This window comes from Perca flavescens, chromosome 23 (genome assembly GCF_004354835.1).
Source record: "Perca flavescens isolate YP-PL-M2 chromosome 23, PFLA_1.0, whole genome shotgun sequence".
Lineage (NCBI taxonomy): Eukaryota > Metazoa > Chordata > Actinopteri > Perciformes > Percidae > Perca > Perca flavescens.
In genome coordinates this window covers 19,801,488-19,823,904 of record NC_041353.1, presented here as the reverse complement: position 1 = coordinate 19,823,904, position 22,417 = coordinate 19,801,488, and the positions used below count along the sequence as shown (strand labels likewise).

At 40.1% G+C, this 22,417-nt stretch overlaps 1 protein-coding gene across 2 annotated transcripts; it reads right to left on the bottom strand.

Annotated features, from left to right (window-relative positions):
* Positions 1 to 2,137: 2,137 nt before the first annotated feature.
* rbm17 (RNA binding motif protein 17) lies at positions 2,138 to 19,892 on the bottom strand. Of its 2 annotated transcripts, none has more exons than XM_028571037.1 (13): positions 19,713 to 19,892; positions 19,259 to 19,409; positions 18,299 to 18,415; positions 17,400 to 17,566; positions 16,698 to 16,810; positions 14,567 to 14,617; positions 13,978 to 14,110; positions 11,213 to 11,364; positions 10,599 to 10,688; positions 6,116 to 6,192; positions 4,988 to 5,086; positions 4,827 to 4,899; positions 2,138 to 2,420 (listed from the first exon to the last, which is right to left on the bottom strand). In XM_028571037.1, exons 2-13 carry the CDS (start codon positions 19,379 to 19,381, stop codon positions 2,317 to 2,319), a joined length of 1,299 nt encoding a protein of 432 aa, XP_028426838.1. In that variant the 5' UTR covers positions 19,382 to 19,409; positions 19,713 to 19,892; the 3' UTR covers positions 2,138 to 2,316. The 2 variants fall into 2 exon arrangements, with proteins under 2 accessions (XP_028426838.1, XP_028426839.1); XM_028571038.1 differs by having other exon boundaries at positions 10,638 to 10,688; positions 19,713 to 19,891.
* Positions 19,893 to 22,417: the final 2,525 nt, after the last annotated feature.

Sequence of the window (22,417 nt, the reverse complement as noted above, 5' to 3'; positions counted from 1 at the left end):
GCTTTTCTATCACTTTTTTCGACATACTATACTATGGCTTTTTTTGTCGACATACTACACTATGGCTTTTTTCGACATACTATACTATGGCTTTTTTATCCCTTTTTTCGACATACTATACTATGACTTTTTTCGACATACTATACTATGGCTTTTTTTCAACATACTATACTATGGCTTTTTTATCACTTTATTCGACATACTATACTATGGCTTTTTTATCCCTTTTTTCGACATACTATACTATGGCTTTTTTTAACATACTATACTATGGCTTTTTTATCCCTTTTTTCGACATACTATATTATGGCTTTTTTATCACTTTATTCGACATACTATACTATGGCTTTATTTGTCAACATACTACACTATGGCTTTTTTCGACATACTATACTATGGCTTTTTTCGACATACTATATTATGGCTTTTTTATCCCTTTTTTCAACATACTATACTATGGCTTTTTTCGACATACTATATTATGGCTTTTTTATCACTTCATTCGACATACTATACTATGGCTTTTTTATCCCTTTTTTCGACATACTATATAATGGCTTTTTTATCCCTTTTTTTGACATACTACACTATGGCTTTTTTATCACTTTATTCGACATACTATACTATGGCTTTTTTATCCCTTTATTCGACATACTATACTATGGCTTTTTTTATCCCTTTATTCGACATACTATACTATGGCTTTTTTTATTCCTTATTCAACATACTATACTATGGCTTTTTTATCCCTTTTTTCGACATACTATACTATGGCTTTTTTTTGTCGACATACTATGGCTTTTTTCGACATACTACACTATGGCTTTTTTCAACATACTATACTATGGCTTTTTTATCCCTTTATTCGACATACTATACTATGGCTTTTTATCCCTTTATTCGACATACTATACTATGGCTTTTTATCCCTTTATTCGACATACTATACTATGGCTTTTTTATTCCCTTTATTCAACATACTATACTATGGCTTTTTTATCCCTTTTTTCAACATACTATACTATGGCTTTTTTATCACTTTATTCAACATACTATACTATGGCTTTTTTTGACATACTATACTATGGCTTTTTTCAATATACTATACTATGGCTTTTTTATCCCTTTTTTCGACATACTATACTAGGGCTTTTTTATCACTTTATTCGACATACTATGGCTTTTTTTATCCCTTTTTTCGACTTATTATACTATGGCTTTTTTATCACTTTCTTCGTCATACTATACCATGGCTTTTTTTTTTTTTTATCTCTTTTTCGACTTATTCATGACATACTTCACTAATTCTACGACTTTTTTATTACAGAGAACTATTCTGTTCCTTTTAAGCACATGCTGACTGTCTTTTAATGGCATATGACATTTTAATGTTGTTTATGACATACTATACCACCACCATTTCATGACTTTTAGCCATAAACATTTTTATGACATTTTTTCTTTGTATTGAAATGTTTTATGACATACTACTTAATGGACTTCTAACCAACAGGCCCCAGTTCGTTAGTGTAGACAACCACAGCTACAGTAGTAGTTTAATGTGATTACGCTCCAGTACATTTACCCACATCAACTACTGTACACACTGCTGCTGTAGTGCTACACTTTTTAATGATTTAACTACTTTCTGTTTTTCTATCCAGCCCGTTTCCCGGACATGAATTAAACCTTCTCCGTTGGGATCCTTCCTGACGCTTTTCTCTGGCACCTCCAGGGGCCTTTTGGCGCACTTACATAATTCAGAATGAGGCTAGGGCTGTGTTCACCGTCCCAGTCCCCTTCCCATAATCCATCAGGGCTAAGTTAAGAGTACCAGGCCCTGGAGATGTGTTAGCACTACTGTGGAACTGGCTTTATGTAAAACAGAATTCAGAGAAGGAAACTAGGCTTCTTGGGTGTTGGCAGCAGGATGTGATTGTTGATACCAGGATGAAATATTTCATATTTGAAAGTATAAACCAACTGTAGCCCAGTCACCATGACTAGGCTGATTCCTAATAGTGAATTTCAGAGGTTAGCTAAACTGACTAATAAATGATCAAAATGCTAATCTTAGAAAACAACAAAAAACTTACTTATATACATATTTACATGGAATAATAACACAAAGAAACAGTAAAGTAGACATAGTTCATACCATTTATTTAATCTTGACTTAAGGTATTTTTAATGACAGGAAAAAAAGACTCAGCACTACATACAGACACTTCGCTGCTGTTCAGGAAATATAAAAAAAAGTCTATGTACAAGTGAGGAGATGTATGCCCAGAGTATCCGTCCATACCCAGAGCGACATCAGACCTGCTCGCCCAGGTTCAAAACACGAAACTTGTCTAGATTGTAGAAGCAGGCCTTGACGACTCGCCCCCCAAAATAACGTCCGTTCAGATCCACTACGGCTGCAGAGGAGAGAGACAGTTATGGTCAGACCGTACCAAAGTACACCGAAAAAAACCTTTCAACAACAGGATCAGTATTGCCATATAAAAGAAATCCACAACAGATACTTTGACCCATTTTGGGGAAATGCTTTTTTGCTTTCTTGGGAAACCGGCGGTGACTCTAAGTCAATGCACCCGGTCAAGAAATAGTTCAGCACAAAACCCCGATAAACCCACAACTTGCATTTTGTTACATTAAGCAAATCAGACATAACGGTGCATATGTGCAACAGCTTTAACCCTGGTGTTGTCTTCCCGTCAACCTTTTGATGCATTTTTTTCACATTTCGTTTTTGCTTTTTCCAGCGTTTTTAAATTGTAAAATTTTCTTTTCTTTACATTTTCAGCGCTCATTTCTACGTCCCATATTTTCTGATGTAAAACAAAATGAAAATGGGTCAATTTGACCCGAAGTCAACACAAGGGTTAAATGGGCATACAGTAGCCATTTCCCACAATCCCACACCGTCTAAAATTGCGCACTTCTGTTCTTACACTTGCTCTTTTGAGCACATTGTGCGTTCCTACTGACATAGTAAGGCCAAATGCCATGCACTCAAAATGGTCATAAAGTGTGGAACCCTGGACGCTACTCGCCCACAACTGCCGCCATCTGTGCTATAGAGCGAAACCACGGGACAACGTACTCGTGAATATGGTAGGCGAGGCAGCAGCAAGGGTTGCGTTTGAAACAGTGAAAACTATACTATACAAATTCATACGTGTGTTTTTTTTCCAATAAGTAGCACTGTATTGTAGTTAGATCCACAAGACGGTAATATATTTTGTCGGGCGACAATAGGTGGCGGTAATACTCCACCTGGCTGCAATTTACCATTAAGAGTCATTTCTGGTCAGTGCATCACAGCCATGCACAATTTGAAACACTACCCTGATACAATTATACACACTACACTGGTGAACACATACTGTAGTGTACACAGTATACCACAAATAACTGTACTCACGGTAGTATCCAAATTCAGACACACCTCCCGTCTTTGTGCTAGCTAAGCTTTTGGCTATAACTTTGTATTTAAAAGATAGACATGAAAGTGGTGCCAACGTTCTCATCTAACTCTCAGCAAGAAAGCGAATAAGCATATTTGCCAAAATGTTGAATATGTTACCCTGAAGCCATCAGTGTTCCTACCCTGAAATCATCATAGTAAAAAGAACTTGATGAAGTGAAAGGTTTAAACTCTTGTGTCTTGGTCCTTGAGCCAGACACTAAATATGATCATCCTGGTCATCTCCAACCTGTTACTGTGTGACCATGACCTCTGACCTCCTTTATTGAGGAAAGATAAGAGACTTTCCCCTCCAGGGAGCAATAAAATATTTTATCATCGTCTATAAAAAAAATGAGACCAGGCAGTGTAACACTTTAAGACTGAGGCACTCTGAATGGTTCTTAGAGCGCCTGTCCTGCTTTCTGAGAGCTGTGATATAAGCGCGGTTCTGCCGCTGACGCAGGGAGACGCCAGGGTTGCTGGGCCACACATGATGTAACACCGCAGGGAGTCTCACCTTGTTTCTGATCTGGGCCAACCCATTTAGAATGGGACACACTTTCACCCACATTAATAGAGCAGTTATACAAGAAAGTGATGCAGTTACGTAAAGTGGATCGCCCGCCAAAAAAGAAAACAGCTGCTTACGTATGGGAACGACCCGCTGACAGCAAAATCACAATGGAAACGTGGAAGGTGATGAATTTCAGTGAGGAAGTTGTCACTGACAAGTAGGGCTGGGTAACAAATTCACTACTTTTTAGGCACCGACAGAATTGCCTACTTAGTATCGAGTATCGAAAAATGCCTCATTATTCAATGCCAAATTTCAATACCTAAGGAGTAAATCTCAACAGCGTCAGCGAGCCAATAAGCACGCAGCATGCTTCTACCAAGATCTAATGTTTGTGATTGGCTGTCATAACGTTAAACGTCGTAGAGGCAGGCAGGAATAGCTCTACGTTACACAGAGAGAGAGAGAGACGGGGCTCACGTAGTAGGAGCTGAACAATAAATAAAAAGATTTGTGCCGTAAGGTGTAAGTTGTAATTTCTTTTTTAGATAAACAAATTGGAACCAGTATCAAAAGTCACGGTATTGGAAAAAATTTAACGATACCCAGCCCTACTGACAATAAATGTGAGTGCAAATTTGGAGCGTCAACAAAGGGTTTTGTTTAGCTTCTGGAGCTCCTGGTACATGTAACCCATTTTAAGGTAACATGCCCTGATGCAGGTGTTCTTTTAGAGATAAATGTGCCATGCCAGGCTTCAAAAAAATAAGTCAAATAAGTGGACCTGTGACCAGAGTCCTCATTCCTATTCATATGACACAACAAGAAAATACTGACCTTTGATGGCTGACTCCACCCTCTCAAACTCCAGAAATATCCTAACAGCTTCATCATCTGGCACAACTGCAATCTGAGAAGCAAAGTGTTTTTTGTTGTTGTTGTGATTGTCCTGTTTGATCAATGCATTCACTTCAAACTTTGTAATTCTCTTCTCTTACCTCAAAAATGACACATTTAACTACTTTGCCATATTTCTCGCACTCTTCTTTTGTCTCTCCCTCCAAGTCTTCGTCCACCTCTCCTCGGCCCACCATGTTCTACGAAACAGACAGACATCAGGCCTACTTGCATGGGACAATCAGTTTTTTTTGTGATTGTTGCGGGCAAAAATCCTTGATTACGCGGCACGTTTTCTTAAAAAATGCGATGGAATATGCGGGATATTTATGCAATTTTATGCGATGAAATTGCGGGAACTTGCAAAAATTGCAGGAACTTACAAACTGCGTTTTGATGAAAAAGAGAGAAAAAAGTGATTCCACAACACCCTGCTTTTTGATGATGTTCACGTCGCGTCATTACGTCACTTCGTCACTTCGTAACATTCCCATGGCAACAGGGGAAAATGGCTGCTCTTGTGTGAAGTAAACGCAACATTTTTCAAGTTTCTGCTAAGAAGCCCCGCAGATTTTGCGCGGAAATCGGCAATTTATGCAGCGTATTTGAAAAGAATGCGGCCCCCGCATCAATATGTGGACTTTGGCTGATTATGCATTGAATTATGCGATCACATAATCACGTTTTTCTGGAGGGACTGAACAATAGAAGAGCAAAAAATTTAACCACTGGCAATTCTGCGCTCAAACTGCACTAGAAGCTCTTGTATTGTATTGTCTCCATTTTCTGACATCTGACTTAATCCAGAATTGGATTGCACTTGACAATGTGGACTTCTGAAATTTGGTCAAACAAGGGATGTCCAGATCAACTTTTTTGGCCCCCCGATCTTGTTTTGATGATATTGAATATCTGCCGATCACAAGTCCAAATCCAATACTTGTATTTGCTCAGAGCTGCACGCTGTTTTGTTTTTTTGTATACAAAAATAACTAAGTGAACAGAGTAACTTAAAAATGTCTAAAGCTTAATACATTAAACTTGCAGTAAATGAGTCTTTTCTCTCAACACCAAAACAGACTCTTTAGGATCCCAGCAAACCCCCGATGCTTGCGTTCGGGATGCATCTCTAGGTCAAACATAAGGCCAAGACTCATTGTTTACACACACTGTAAATAACTATTTTGCATGATATTGACCAAACAGCATTAATACAAACACACACACACCCTCAGCAGGACCACTTTGGTCGGGTTTTTGAGGATTTCTGTGAGCGGGTTGGCGTCCGACTTCTTGGATGAGTCCGCTGGTTAGATGGAAACAGAGACAAAGGTCATTTTTTTTTTAAATTCTCCTCAAAAGAATATTCACAGACTGCTGGTGAGCTGGATGGAGCAACTGAAGGTTTCTAACAGTAAGTGTTATCGTATTGCATTGAGCTTGATTCGATGATTCAAGACACGTGATAAATGAACACAATTCGGCAAATCTTTTGTTTAAAAGCTTTTGACAGAAACTGTTCTGTGTTTGCTGAGCACGGCTGTTTTATTCTGTCAAGCCTAGCTGTTTTTGTCATATATTGTAAAGCGCTGCTTTTATTGTGTTAGACATGCAGCTGAGGAAACACGGCAAGTGCAGTACCATTCTTCGTATTCCTGGAAATCTGACAAAGCAGCAGAGGGATAAATGTCTTGCTGAATGGAGAACGAGCAGTGATGACTAATGATGAAACAATGACCTCTAGTGGGCAAAAGCAAACCATGCAGCCAGAAAGAAGCAAAGGATAAAGTCCACCGTTTTCATTTCAAGGCCTTAAAAAAATAAAAATCAAAAACACACACATCTTGTTAACCGATTTTATCGCAAGTTTTCCTTAAAGGGGTGATAGAATGCAAAACCGATTTTACCCTGTCATAGTTGAAAAACGACAGTTTGGTGGGTAAATAGGACATACATAAGAACCTCAAAATCCCACTGACACCCTCTAGGGCTGTAGCGATACACTAATCTCACTATACGATACACGATATTCAGCTCACGATACGATATATATCATGATATTCAGCCAACGATACGATTCGATACACTTACATCATTTTCTGAAAGATTTAAAGGGGACCGAGTGATTTTGGTGACATCTTGTGAGTGTTCCATTTACTTGGATTTAATTAATTGAAGTGAAAACATCAATTGACCATTCGCAAAACCCCGCCCTCGAACGGTCCTCGTCCAATCCTAGCTCAGCAACTGTAACTAAGGAGAAGGACCCCCGTCAAACATTGCGATTTCAGCAAGATGGTGAAACGATGCGCCTATTGCACCTACAAGTCTGACACCAGGTACCCCAAAAGTTTAGAGGGAGGGGACGTTTTTTTTCACCTTTCCAAAGCCCAAGACCCAAGCGGAAAGATGCCGACAATGGATTAAGCAATGTGGGAGACCTCACTCACAGCTAAATGCCTCGAAGATTAATAAGCATAGCTAGCTACATATGTCTGCTCCAAGGTAAGTAAAGCTAGCGAGCTAACTCATGGCAGTTCGTGTAAATGTGAAGCGTATTTTGTGGCCACAGCACGAAAAATGGTAGGGAGTAATATAAAAAGCCGAAAATCCGCCGCACATCTCCCGGCGTTTAAGGCGCCCTTTCCCCGTAAGTTTATTCCTAAACCAAACCTCCGCCATCCCGTTATTGTGGCGCGTCCCCAGCGGGCCGCCTCGCGGGCGCTTCCCGGCTTATGGAGCGTCCTTTTCGGCCGCCTCATCCAGCGGGTCACCAGCGAGCCGCCTCGCGGGCGCCTCCCGGCTTATGGAGCGACCTTTTCGGCTGCCTCCCGGCATCCTTTCCCCGAGAAAATAACGTTACATTTACACGTAAAAACGAGAATAAAGTCTCCGTGAACACGTATCAATAGATTAAGAATAACGTGGACATTTACACGAACTGCCGTGAGACCGGCTGTTAGCCTGTCAAGCACATGTTGCTATCGACACAGATAATTTAGCAAGAGGTTGAGGTTATTGAACATATCCCTCCACTGCATATTGCAGCCCTTTCTGTCGTGCCCTGGAGGATATGTCTGCTGCATTACTCCAAAACCAATCACTTATACCAACAGGTATGGAGCTCAACCCAGCCATGGCTATGTGTCTGGTTCTCAATTGTTTGACGGGCGTAGTAACAGTAACTAGGGGGCGTGGCTTTAGCGAACGGTCAATTACACAATATATGTCTCTGACTGGACAGAGAGTCTACAGAAGGGATCATAAACTACATTTTTTTCAGAATTTTTCTAAGCACTCTGGCGGCCGGACTTTCAAATAAAGAAAATAAAATTAATTTATACCTAATACGCCTATTCTTGTTCGAAATTTTCACTTTCTTACTGAATTAATGCTACTATTTTTTAACATGTATTAGTGTGAGCAAACTCCTAAAAAACATGGAAACTCTTTAATGATAACTGGCTCTCAGGTGCTGCGTGTTTTAACCTTTAACACACACACACACACACACACACACACACACACACACACACACACACACACACACACACACACACACACACACACACACACACACACACACGCTCAGCTGTGTGTGTGTTTTAATGCACACACATCTCGGCTCAGCCGTGTGTGGAGCTCGGGCATCGCTGTAGGCTACAGAATCCCGGCATGTGAACAGAGATGTAAATACAGGGGGCTGGGTTTTTGCTCTAAATGCTTGAAATGATAAATAACAGAACGCATTTTTTCCTCTTTACATTTTGTGAATTCATGATTATTCTGGGGGCCAGACTAAAAGCTTTGGCGGAGGGCCGCCAGTTGACGTTGGCTGCTCTACAGCGACACTAGCGGCTGGCTGACCAAATCGCTCTTGCTGCAACGTGAACGGGGGTAAACACGGGGGATTTGAATGAGACTTATGTATCGATACTCGCGGCATAAAAATCAATACTTTCTTGGGGGAAAAAATATCAATTTATATCGCAGAATCGATAAAATTGCTCAGCCTTAACACCCTCACAATTTGAAACTGCTGCTGAAAACGGGCGAATCTCAACAAAGCTAAAAGTTTACGTCAACTTCTCAACTCCTCCTCATCTGGCTCTAGTCTCTCACTTTGTCATGCCCCAACATTTACATAGGCTACACAACTGACCTGAGGTCAGCTAGTCGTCTGAATCTGGGTCACGCAGATCTCTGAAATTGTATACATTGTTCATCTGCTATTTTACCACTAAATAACTAACCACTAAACTAGCTACAAGGTGAGTTGTGATTCTTTGGTAGAGGTTTTTTTATGTCCCAAGGGTAACATTATAACTATACTAGTTAGTTATGTCGAAACATTTTGTCTCTACAGCCTGCAGCCGGCTCGCGCCCGGGCATGTCTGGGCATGTAACAGACAGTGTGTGTGTGTGTGTGTGTGTGTGTGTGTGTGTGTGTGTGTGTGTGTGTGTGTGTCACTCAACCAATCAGCGCGCAGCTCATCTAAATATTCATGAGCATACCATATTTGGAAGAAAAGCTCTTGTTCAAAATAGGGCCATATTCACACGGTAATTAATGGCCCCCAGAAAATCATTTGGGCCATATTCAGCCCAACCAATGTTACATACCCTATTAGGAGACCTAAAGGAACAGTGTGAAATACCCTATATAAATCATTCTATCACCCCTTTAAGTTTATGGTTTCTTTAATTGCCAATGTTCATCATACTAACTGCTATAATTAATATGAATCATATTTCTGTGTATCTGTGTCCCAGTCGGAAGCAGCAGGCACCCTATTAAGAGCCAGGGTCTGTCCGAGGTTTCCGTCTTACCTCGCCGCTGTCGCACCAAATGCTTGCACTTGGGGGATTGTTGGATCTTTGCAAATTACAGAGTATGGTCTAGACCTACTGTGTCCTGAAATAACTTCTGTTGTGATTTGACACTATAAATAAAACTGAATTGATTTCAAATTCTACCTCTGATGTCACAGTCTGTGCAGCTGAGAAACTGCCTATTCTCTAGATTTTATATCTCTAACAGAAACACACTGACTTCTAATCTTCAGATTAAAAACGTTTGACAGTCTGGGAACTACGCTTATTCCAATTACATGGGAAGATCGGTAATACTCTCATGGTATGGTATCGATCTTCTCATCAAACTCTCCGGGCAGAAAGCAAATAGGTTTCTTTTTCTTAAATTGTTGAACTATTCCTTACACTATAATCAACATGTATTGTGGATTTAGCTTAATTGAATCATTGTCCAGGGGTTAGGGTTAGCACAGGCAAGTCCCAATTAGGAGCACAGCTGTATAAGGGCCATTTATAACTCATTTTGGGCTGACAACAAACAACATGCATTAGAGGTAAAATGACTTGTTATCTGGTAAACAAAGACAAGATTCAAAGTAAAGTTAAGAAATGTGCGAAGACTGCAGTGTTAGCCCACATTAAGTGTGGCCATTGCTACTGTCACGCACATCCAGCAGAAAACCATGCCAAACTATTGTATTCATTGCCATATTGTCATATCTCAACACATAACTCCTATTGCACTGCAAGGTTGGAACCACTCAACTTTTAACAGACATAAAGCATTGCTGCTTTGAATTTGGTGACTGTGCATGAAAACACATCAACATATACATGGATAAAACTCAGGACTGCATACAAACACACACTTGTAAAAAGAAAAAAACAGGACATTACCCAATGGGGGAGAGAGAGCAAATGGGAGTGAATGCCAACCTGCAGAGCCTCCGGCTGAAGTCTCAGCAGCACCTGCCTGGCTGGATCCTGCTGCTCAGTCAGTCAGACAGACAGACAGACACACACACACACACACACACACACACACACACACACACACACACACACACAGACACACACACACACACACACACACACACACACACACACACACACACACACACACACACACACACACACACACACACACACACACACACAAAAAAGTTCAAAGACGTGCGCACGCAGTCATAGTAAAACATCTGCCTTCTCCTGGAATTAAACACCATGACGGTCAGTAATGAGTGTAGAGCAGAAATACACATGGAAAGATCAAATGTGAAACAAACTCTTAAATGTGACACCAACTCTCCTGTGGCAACTAAAAGTCAACACAGGTTAGACACAGACTGAGACTACACAACAAACAACAAGCAAAGGTCAGCTAACGCAGTTGACAGGTAAAAAGGACTTGAAGGAAAGTAAAAGTGGACATGGAAAAACACAGTGGCATATACAGTATAGCACTGAGGAGATTGTTGGCAGCAAAAAACGCACAAAAAGGTAGTACTTACGTTTCTCTGCAGCGTCGCCTATGATGATCTTTCCACCTCTCTTGCTCGTCTTCTCCACTGACAGCGCCGTGCTGAGGCCCTGCTCGTGCTTCCCCAGGCCCTGGCCTTCTTTGAAGCCGTACTTCTGCATAATCTTATGGGCCACCGTACCTCTGTTCAGGCATGAAAACAGTTCAGGGGTGAAAAAGGTGAGAAGGATATTAAAATTTAAAATATTCCATATTTTAAAGCATCAATCTGATGCATTTTGAGATGCATTTTTTGCCAACCAACAGTGTAATATTTCAATATGCACTTATTAAAGTTAATTTGACTGGCAAAACAGTTACAGTCCTTCTGACATTATACAATAATAAAAGTCATAATCTTTTAAAACTAAAACATTTTGGATCAATTTTTACTTCTTCCAACCATATGTTAAATTAAGAGTCAATGTGGATTTACATATTGCAATAATATCATAATCCTACAAGGAATCATTGTGAAAATTAAACTTTACTACTTTGGCCAGGTCATCACCCAAAAAGTGAATTAGTACATTCATGATTTTGTCCATGTTGATATTAGCTGCTTTATTTACATTTATTAAAAACGTCACATTGTTTATCTTTTCATATAGCTAGACATATAGACTAGAGCTGGGCGATATGGAAAAAATCTAATATCACGATATTGTTGACCAAATACCTCGATATTGCGGCGATATTGTAGGGTTGACAATTGGTGCTTACAAAAAAATATTTACTCAATGATATTTTTGACAAATAATCATCATTAATGTGTTTTATAATAACAAAGTGGATTAAGGCAAATAATAGCAAAGCTAGAACAGTCCGGTAAATTCAAACAATCTCATCACTCTACTGTAATACAGCCATTAAAACCAGGAAAAGACAACACTTATGTCATATCACAATATTACGATATCCAAAATCTAAGACGATATCCAGTCTCATATAACGATATTGATATAATATCGATATATTGCCCAGCTCTAATTTAAACTCTGGGACAAGGCCGTTATGTTTAAATACATGCCATGCTAATTCCAAACAGACAGCTTTATCAAGGCAGTTTGGGCTTCAGATAGCTTTTACAAATCATGTTCCGCTACGAACGTGCACACACGTATTGTTTGTATCACGGTCGGTCAGTAAAGGCGCAGTCGCTGTCTTAACGGTAGCGGTCGTTGTCGGTAACGTACTCGTATGACAGAGTGCACGGCCCAAAGCTTTGTGACTAGCTAGCATCTAATGACTAGCAAGCCCTTTCTTACCACTGACGACGTCCAGTGTCCTTCTTGAACATGCGCTCCAGAAGCACCCGGCTCCCTCAGTTTGAGGCACCAAGTGCTAAACGGCTTCCCGTCTCCACCCTTTTCCTCTTGTCCTCTATTCATGCCCAGCGCCATTTATTTTAACTCCTTTCTCAACTAAAGCTGCCTGTATCTACATGCTCCAAGTTTGATAAACTTTGCCTCCATGTTTTTTAGCCACGTTACCACGGAGACCAAACCGGCACCGCACTCTGACATTTCAGCAAAGACCCGCCCTACTTTGCATCTGATTGGCTAGAACTCGTTTCATTGGTTGGTGGAACTCGTTTCATTGGTTGGTGGAAGTTCAATGATTGGTTAAATCCATCGCATTAAAACAAATCCCATGTGGACTTTTTAATTAATAAATTTTTCTAAAATAGTCTTAGCAAAGCCGGTCTACTCCCTATTCAGCCCCATTGTACCGAATTTGGTTGCAGTTCCACCCGAGTTCCACTGGGGGTGATCGCAGTCCAGTGCAAAATGAATGGGACTCTATGGAGCTAGATGGCTAAATGTGGCTCTTTCGCCTGATTGTCGTTGAGAAACCTCAGATTTGATTGTAGTTTTTGCAAGTTCAACATGGGTTATAGGCCGAAAGTTGAATGAATGAGTACTTATGTCCTTTTGATTTCTTACAGGGTGAGTCGTTGTAGCCCATAACACGCTAGCATTCTGCTAATGAATGCTGATTGGTCAGTGAAGGTCTGATTACGATCGGAGAGCCAGCTCGACGGCATCCGAAGCAGAGCCAGAATGTCAGAGTGAATATTTCGGCGTGGTATTTAAAACATTAGCGAACCTCTTTCTAGCATGTGTATTAACAGGGAGAGCCTAACCTGTCAGCTGTGTTGTCGATGCCTCGAGAGAAAAAGGGAAGCGACTCAGAGCTTCCCGTAAAGCAGTATCTCTGGCCGTATATGTGTATGACGTCATTGACATTTTAAAAAGGCTTTTTAGAACAAAAAAGCGACTTTAAAAAAATCTAACACCCAGCAGTGTGTATTTTCTTTGCCTCCCCTTTCGAATGCAACATTCAAATTACTAGACAAAAAAAATGATATCATGAGAAAAGTGGATTTTGAGGGGTATAGCTCCATAGAGTCCCCCCCCCCCTTAAACATTTTCTCATCGAATCTACACGATTCACGTAGGTCACCTCTTTTGGTTTCAAAACGGCGAAAGGTGAGTGGCTTTAAAAAGGGTGATTTGTTGTAATGTCAAAGCTGCTCCTTCACATTGTCATTTACCGTCTCAGATTTGCATGTTTGAATCATAGCGACGCTCTTTCACAGTGAATGTGCTGATCACAACAAATCTAAAGCCTTTCAATTATATAAAAAAAAAAAAGTCTTTCGATATTAATTCAAATTAAGTCATGTTTCAGTTAAGTGATGTTAATGATGCACAGCAAAAAAATTGCATTTCAGTGTGCGTGTGTCCCACCCACCCCATGTTAGCCAGGAAGGAGCTGGTTGGTCCAGGCGGTGAGCGCGGCCTCTCCGAGTCCTCGTACATAGGTGGAGGGATGGCGGCCTTCGACCCTCTGGCAGGACGGCCTTCATCCTCATAGGAGTATGAGCCTAAACACACACCGAAAGGCAAAACCACTAACATCATGTAGTGCAGCACTTTGAAGCACAACCAGATTTTCAGTTTCAGTTCTGTTTCATACATACTGTTGTCAGCCATAATACAATTCATATTTTAGACTTGTTATTGTTTAATTACTGTACCATCACAGCAGCTCTGTGAAGAAATAATGATGATACTGAAGAAGAAAAAAAATAAAATAAAAAAATAAAGTCACCCTGCCTTTGTTATTCTTTCTTTGTGATTTCGTTCCAGTGTTTAAAGACACGTCAAACTCAAGGGATGTATACAATGCTGCCCTCTGCTGTAGACTTTAGTATTTTTAATGTATTGGTTTCATACAGGAATACTATGAAGCAGACGGTTATTCCTATTCTATAATTAGTGTTTCCTAAAGTTAGTCAGCGGTGTAAAGTCATCACCACCTGATGGATCGTAAGACTTACCATCCTTGTCCACAAGTGAAGAAGGAGGGGCGATAGCCGCTCCACCCATGGCTGCGGGAGAGAGCGAGAGAGAGACAGGAGAGCCATCATGTTAGAGAATTAAAGAAACAAGATGACTGTGATACACAGCTGCTACATTTAATGTATTTTAATCAGACATTGCACTGCTATGTTTCCACAGTATTATGTTATTCGTCAATGCTAAAATGATTCATACATTTACTTATACGTCTACTCTCAACCTGTAACCAAAGAAAAGCATGTTTTAGCTTGGAACAGAGAATCTGCGAGGAAGGTGTTTGAGAGGGAAATTCTTAAAAAAAAAAGGTCCCATGGCATGAAAATTTCACTTTGAGATTTTTTTAACATTAATATGAGTTCCCCCAGCCTGCCTATGGTCCCCCAGTGGCTAGAAATGGTGATAGGTGTAAACCGAGCCCTGGGTATCCTGCTCTGCCTTTGAGAAAATGAAAGCTCAGATGGGCCGATCTGGAATCTTCTCCTTATGAGGTCATAAGGAGCAAGGTTACCTCCCCTTTCTCTGCTTTGCCCACCCAGAGAATTTGGCCCACCCATGAGAGAGAGACATTATGGCTTTCAAACGAGCAAAGTGGCAGTTGGTCAAGGCCACACCCCCACCCTCCACCTTGCCCCCCCCTCTCTCCTCCTCAATAGCTACAGACACAGAAATGGCACATACTAAGGAAAGCTCATTGTAGGACTGGCTCTAGTGGCTGTAATTCTGCACCAAGGCTGAATTTCGGGAAAGAGACTTCAGATACAGTATTAGGGGACCACTAAGGTCTATATAAAAGAGACTTCAGATACAGTATTAGGGGACCACTAAGGTCTATATAAAAGAGACTTCAGATACAGTATTAGGGGACCACTAAGGTCTATATAAAAGAGACTTCAGATACAGTATTAGGGGACCACTAAGGTCTATATAAAAGAGACGTCAGATACAGTATTAGGGGACCACTAAGGTCTATATAAAACAGACTTCAGATACAGTATTAGGGGACCACTAAGGCCTATATAAAAGAGACTTCAGATACAGTATTAGGGGACCACTAAGGTCTATATAAAAGAGACTTCAGATACAGTATTAGGGGACCACTAAGGTCTATATAAAAGAGACTTCAGATACAGTATTAGGGGATCACTAAGGTCTATAGAAAAGAGACTTCAGATACAGTATTAGGGGACCACTAAGGTCTATATAAAAGCATCCAAAGAGCACCATGTCATGGGACCTTTAAACTGATTTCCTTTCCTTAAAGTGGACCAAACTCATCTGGAGAGACTCTGGTTTTAAGTCGGATGACGACTAAATCATCTTGGCAAGGTTGGCCTACAGCGCTAGGGCTGGGTACCGAACGTCGATACTTTTATGGTATCGAAAAAAATACTCCAGTCCTATGAGTATCGAAAAATTCTTTATCTTTCGGTGCCAAATTTCGGTTCCAAAAGCGTCTGAGCGCAAGCTTATCTGTCCTCTCTGCATATTGACACAGAGCAGAGCTCCGACCCCACACACACACACACACACACACACACACACACACACACACACACACACACACACACACACACACACACACACACACACACACACACACACACACACACACACACACACACACACACACACACACACACACACACACACACACACACACACAGTAAACTGTCTGCAGTTTTGTTGAAGTCACAGAGAGTCACGGTTGGTTTCAAGTGTGGTTACAGTTTTTTAAAACTTCACGCGGACAGCGTTTGCTGCGATATGATATTAATGGCGAGCCAAAAGCCACAACGGTGGTTTCTCTGCCCTGATGACTGACAGACAGGCTGAGCTTGCAAGGCAAGGCACTTTTATTAATGTTACTCTGAGTGAGCAGTTTTACCAGAATTTTTTTAATTTTGATAACTGTTTTGATTCACAATTAAGGTGGAAAATAAAAACTTTGTGTTTAATGTATTGTTGATGTTGAAATGGAGTATCGTTAGGAATCGGTATCGAAACTGAGGTATCGAAATTGGCACCGGATCGAAAGATTCTGAATGATAAATAAAAAAAATTGAATAATTCTAAAGGTCATATGCAAGCTAAGTGCGGTAAAATACTCACTTCGTTTCCTCCTCTCTGTCTCGTAGTCCTCCTCCTCATCTGACTCGCCCTCTGCTGCGGGGAAACGAGAGAAACCGCTTGGAGCTCCGCCGTCGTGCCTGTCTTTCCTCTTCCTGCAACACACCCAGTTCAAGATTCAAACGGGAGTTCCTTTACTTAGTCTCTCTCTCTTTATTTTTTCACAAATTACTACTACATAACAAATTACTAATGCCCTTAACTGGGTTTGGTCCCATGTTATGGCTACAAGTAGAGCTGGGCGATTGAAAAAAAAAAAATCGAATCTAGCGATATTTTTGACAAAATACATCAATGTCGATATTGCGGCGATATTGTAGGGTTGACTATAGATGCTTTAACACAATGAGAGTTTTGATAATCACCAATAATGTGGATACAATGACTAATTGGGTAAAGGCAAATAATAGAACAGCTAGTAAGTCTGGTAAGTTCAGAAAATGGCATAAATTTACTGTAATGCAGCCTTTAAAACCAGGAAAAGACAACACTGATACAATATCACGATATCCAAAATGTAAGACCATATCTAGCCTCATATATCGATGCCGATATAATATCGATACATTGCCCATCCCTAGCTACAAGTACCGGTACATAGTTAAAGATGCATCAACATCCCGGAGGAGCCTGAATAGAATTAAGTCGGGAACAAGTGATTTGAGTAAACCATCGTGGCAGTACTTCTCTCGGTCATCAATCTCCTTCAGCCGCTCCTGCTCCCTCTGTCGCTGTCGTTCCTCTCGGTGTCGCTTCACCACCTTCTCGTAGTCGTTGGGGAACATTGGATCGTACTCGTCTGCCAACGGGATCAGCACATCGCCGGCGGAGAAACCACTGGGCACGGCGTCCTGAAGCACACATCAACACAGACCAATCCGAAACGTGAGAATGAGATAGAGTTGGTGTCCATAGATGCAACTGTTCAGTTATTTTAATCAGGATTAGGGCTGCGCAATATATCGTTCTTTTATCGTCATTGCAATATGAACTGGCGCAGTAAACACATTGCAAAAGGCTGCGACACATGGCGAAAGACACTCAGGTTTTTTGTGTTAGTAAAAAGAAAATATCAGTAGAAAACTGCACTTTCAAATACAACTCGTTCTTTTTTTAGTGCTGCCTTTTTATATTCAATTCAATGTTAAATGTGTTCAATAAAAGAATGTTGGGGATGACTGCTTTGTGTTTGTTTTAGTAACGTATTTCATCAGAATACTGACACCAGCTGAACAGACTACACTTAAATATCTGTTTATTTATCGCAAGAAATATCATTTGCGCAATCTTCAACAACATTATCGCATATTTTCCTCATATCGTGCTCATCTAATCAGGATATTTACATTTATTTTCAGGAGATAAGGTCGAGTCTTTGTACAGCAGCATCACAACCCCACACACGTCTCTGTACCATACTATTAACATTAGGTACTAACATTTTCTCTCTGCATCTTTGGCTAAAATCAAGACAAAATGAAATCAATCAAGAGAAGACAATCAAGTATCTTGAATTTAAAATTTAAAAACACTTATAAACATTTCATAAACAATGATGACAAGGTTCACTGGGTAAGACAGACCTTAAGTCCAGCGGCAGCATGTGGAGGAGTGTCTATGATCTGTCTCTCCTCACTGGAGCCTCCTCGCTTTAGATCAATAACTGGAGCCAAGACAGTGGTCTGCTTCATCCGCTGGGTCTACACACACACAAAAATAATTTAAGATGTACCCTTGTACAGATTACATATATATGTACAAATTACACACATACATGTACATATGTTCCCTTGTAATTGTTTGGCATTCTGAATACATTTCCATTTTAATGTAGAGCACATATGGACATTATCATGTCAATTTGGTGTGACCTCACTGTCACTTTTTTCATTTGCGTGGTTACCTGTTATTCTATGTGGCTTATTATATCTACTGTATATGCAATTCACCAGTATCAGTAAACAGTGTATTCTCTAGGTTTGTGGAAGATGTAGGTGCGCATATTTGGCGGGGGGTTTAGGGGTCCTTCCTGAAGAAAATGTTACATTTTTCAATAAAAAAAGCAATTTCCCCATACATTTTGTGAGTTTCTTTGTGTTGTGTCTCTTTGTCCTATTTGGAATTCTTTTGGGTCTCTGTGGTCATTTGGTGTCTCTTTGGAGTCGGTTTGTGTCCCTTTGTGGTAGTTTTGAGTCTCCTTTTCAAATCACTTTGTAGCATTATTATCATCATATATGTGTCTGAAATGTTGGAAAAGCTAGAGCACATAATAAATATAGAACACTCAAAAATCTTAAAGACAAAACTTGCTAAAGAAGTCCAACTACAATCATTAGATCTGAGAAAAGTCTTTTAGGTACATTCAGTGGGATTAGGTGCTGCCAAAACGGCTCGGGTCTTACACCTAAACCTTATAATGGCAGGGAAAACCATGATGAAGTATCCTCACTATGACAGATTTGGTTATCCTTCATTACGTGCCATACGTCCACGTATTTCACCTGCGTAGCTACAGTAACGTTACTTGCATTGCATGTACCTACCTTGGCCTGGGTAAGAGCCGCCTTCTTCACCTTCAGCTGGGACTGCAGCAGCTTGAAGTTCTTGGACCAGCCTTCGGTCTTGGTGTCACTGGCACCTACACCGAGATCATCATACAGCGACATTGCTGCCTGTCAGTAGTGCCTCTGTATCCTGCAGACACAGAGACAAGTTCCATTTGATTAAATGTTAGCGTTAATATAACATGGCTTCGGGAGCCTCATTTCGCTCTGCAATGCTTGGAGGGAATAGACACAGTAGCAACCTAACTGAAAAGCATGTTCAATTCTATTTTCAGTGACTATTCATAAAAGCTTCAACCCCAGCAGGCCAGTACAAACTGGTTAGCTAAATATCAATGTAACGTTAGCTAATGCTAACATAGCTACTTTAAAGGATGCTCCTAAACGAATTGACTTTAAACAACCATGTTATTTAAGCTTGTTTTCAACATACCGGTTTTAGAAAAGCCTGGACAATAACTAAAAGTAAGTGCCTATAACATAAAAAAAAAAAAAAAAGGTTTAGCAGCACATCTGATATAAGTTAGCTAGCTAGCTCCTCGCTGTACGAAGCGGAAGCAATACACCCATGGGCGGAAGCCAGCAGCACAACAACAAAACTAAGCACGACAGTCAACGACATTTTGGCAACATTTTCCGCTCTTGGTCTCCCTAGCGGCTGGATGACTACATGGATTTATTTTTTTTAATTTAATTTAAAAACAAATTTGTAATGACTGGATGTATGAAGATAACTATCGTCACCACCATACCAAAGCCCATCTACGGATATATATTAGAAATTCTTTGACCATACATATCTTCTTCTGCTTTTTAATTGGCGCCACCTACCAGACTGGATTTTTTTTCTTCTTTTTTTTAAACCCTAGCAAAATTAAGCAAACAAAATGAGGACGGACTAAACTAAATTCTCTCTAACAACACTGTTACCTTCAAATAGCCTATTCAATAATGTGAACACGATCCCCCATAGCCTCGTGAGACCGTCCTGATCTCGCGAGCTCCAGTTTTCCACTCGCAAATGTGAAGCGATCCATCTGACGGAGTCAGGTTAGATCCCCCATGCTACATCCCAGAGTAAATGTTATATTTTAGCCTAAAACTTATCTTAGCTTCTTTTAATGATGATCTCAGTTTCTTTCTTTCCTTTTCACATCCCCTACACTCCAGCAGCACATGCTGCACAGACTCGTGTTGATCACAATGTATACACCTATAGGGTGTTAACCTATTATTTGGAGTGTCTTATTTATGTCCTACGTCCTATCCTGAGATAAGCCTACTCGTCTCCGGATAGGGCCCCCATTCCTAGTCGCTACACTTTGCACTAAACTTCATTCTGGACTATACATCTGCCCATTGCACATACTATATATTCTTTGCACATTCTGCACTCAACCCATTCAGCCTCTTTTTTCTTTCTCTTATTTTGTATACATACAAAATAACTGTTTAGCCTATATATTTGTTTTCAGTATTCATTGTTTATTTAATATGAATGTTTAATATGTTTGTTTGTCTGTTTTTTTTATTGGTTTATTTGATAGGGACCATGCATATTTATGAACATTGTTGTATTAAAAACACCATGTAAATATACTAGAATTAGTAAAAATAACTACTTTTTATCTGTAGTCCCTAGGCAGGTGACATAAGACTAACATAGAGACAGCCAGCAGTCACACAGCACTCATTCACTATAAATTAAAATGTACACATAATGGTGACATATAGATTGACAAAAACAAACAACCCCAACAAAACTAAAATACATGATGACAAAGACATTATTCATCGACTTCAATACTGCATTCAATTTAACAGTGAAAGTGTATGGGCGATGAATTGCGTGTGACAGTTAAAAGAGAGTGCTTCTCTGGTTTTCTAGAAGCCACTGTTTCAAGTGAGTATTAAAGCTGTTGAATGTAGGACACTCTCTTATTGGGAGGGGCAAGCTATTCCAGAGTTTACCTCCTATTATTGACAATACGTTTTGTCCAGAAGTGGTGCATCTAAATGGTATCACACAGTCCCCTTTTACAGAGTCCTGTGTACTACCTCCACTTTCAAGTCTTTGGAAAAAGCCATGCAAGATTATGTAACACTTTATATACCAAACAAGCATAGACCTGCTTAAAAATTTATGTCTCTCTAAGCTATCCCAATGGTGAAATGACAATGTCTTTTTATGTTTATGTTTGCACAGAATATATACGTACAGTGCAAGTTGTGAGTGCTGGAGGGCAATATGTACAGCGATTATGTACAGCAGTGCAACACTGTTATTTTGAAGTTGTTCTTTGCTCCATTAATTTTCCTAACCATTCCCCATACCTCGGATAACTGTTTCTCTTCCAATTTGTGTTACAGTAGGCTTCGTAGTCCTACATTTTGCTGCCCTAGGCTAATTGGTAGATATAATGTAGGCCTACTTGTCTCCAATAACAACCCACAAGAGGGCGTTTTAATCATAGTGCTGTGCCACCGTAGCCGTGTAACATAACATAACATGTAGGCTATGGATGCACACTATATACATGTAGCCAGTGGTGGAATGTAACCAAGTACATTTACTCAAGTAATACTTCAGTACAAACGTTGAGGTACTTGTACTTTACTTGAGTCTTTTCTTTCATGCGTACTTCTACTCCGCTACATTCCAGAGAGAAATATTGTACTTTTTACTCCACTACATTGATCTGACAGCTTTAGTTACTTTACAAATTAGGATGTTGGCACACAAAACACATGTAGTTTATAAAATCTGATGTTTTTGCCCCCATGAATTAAACTACCCAACAAGCAGAACAGCCTACAAGTCCAGCTGAAATGATTAGACCATTGAACACACAACTGTTTGGATCGTCCAGTATTGAGTACTTTTAATACTTTATGTACATTGTCCTGATGATACTTACATATGCCTATTTTTACTCAAGTAACATTTTCAATGCAGGACTTTTACTTGGAATGGATTATTTTTACAGCGTGGTATTAGTAATTTTACTTAAGTAAAGGATCTGAATACTTCTTCCACCACTTTAATTGCGCTAATACAAAAAACATGACGTCTGCGTAAGAGCGTCCATAGATATCAGATAAGAAGAACACGTGACCCACTGCATAGAAGCGGTGAAA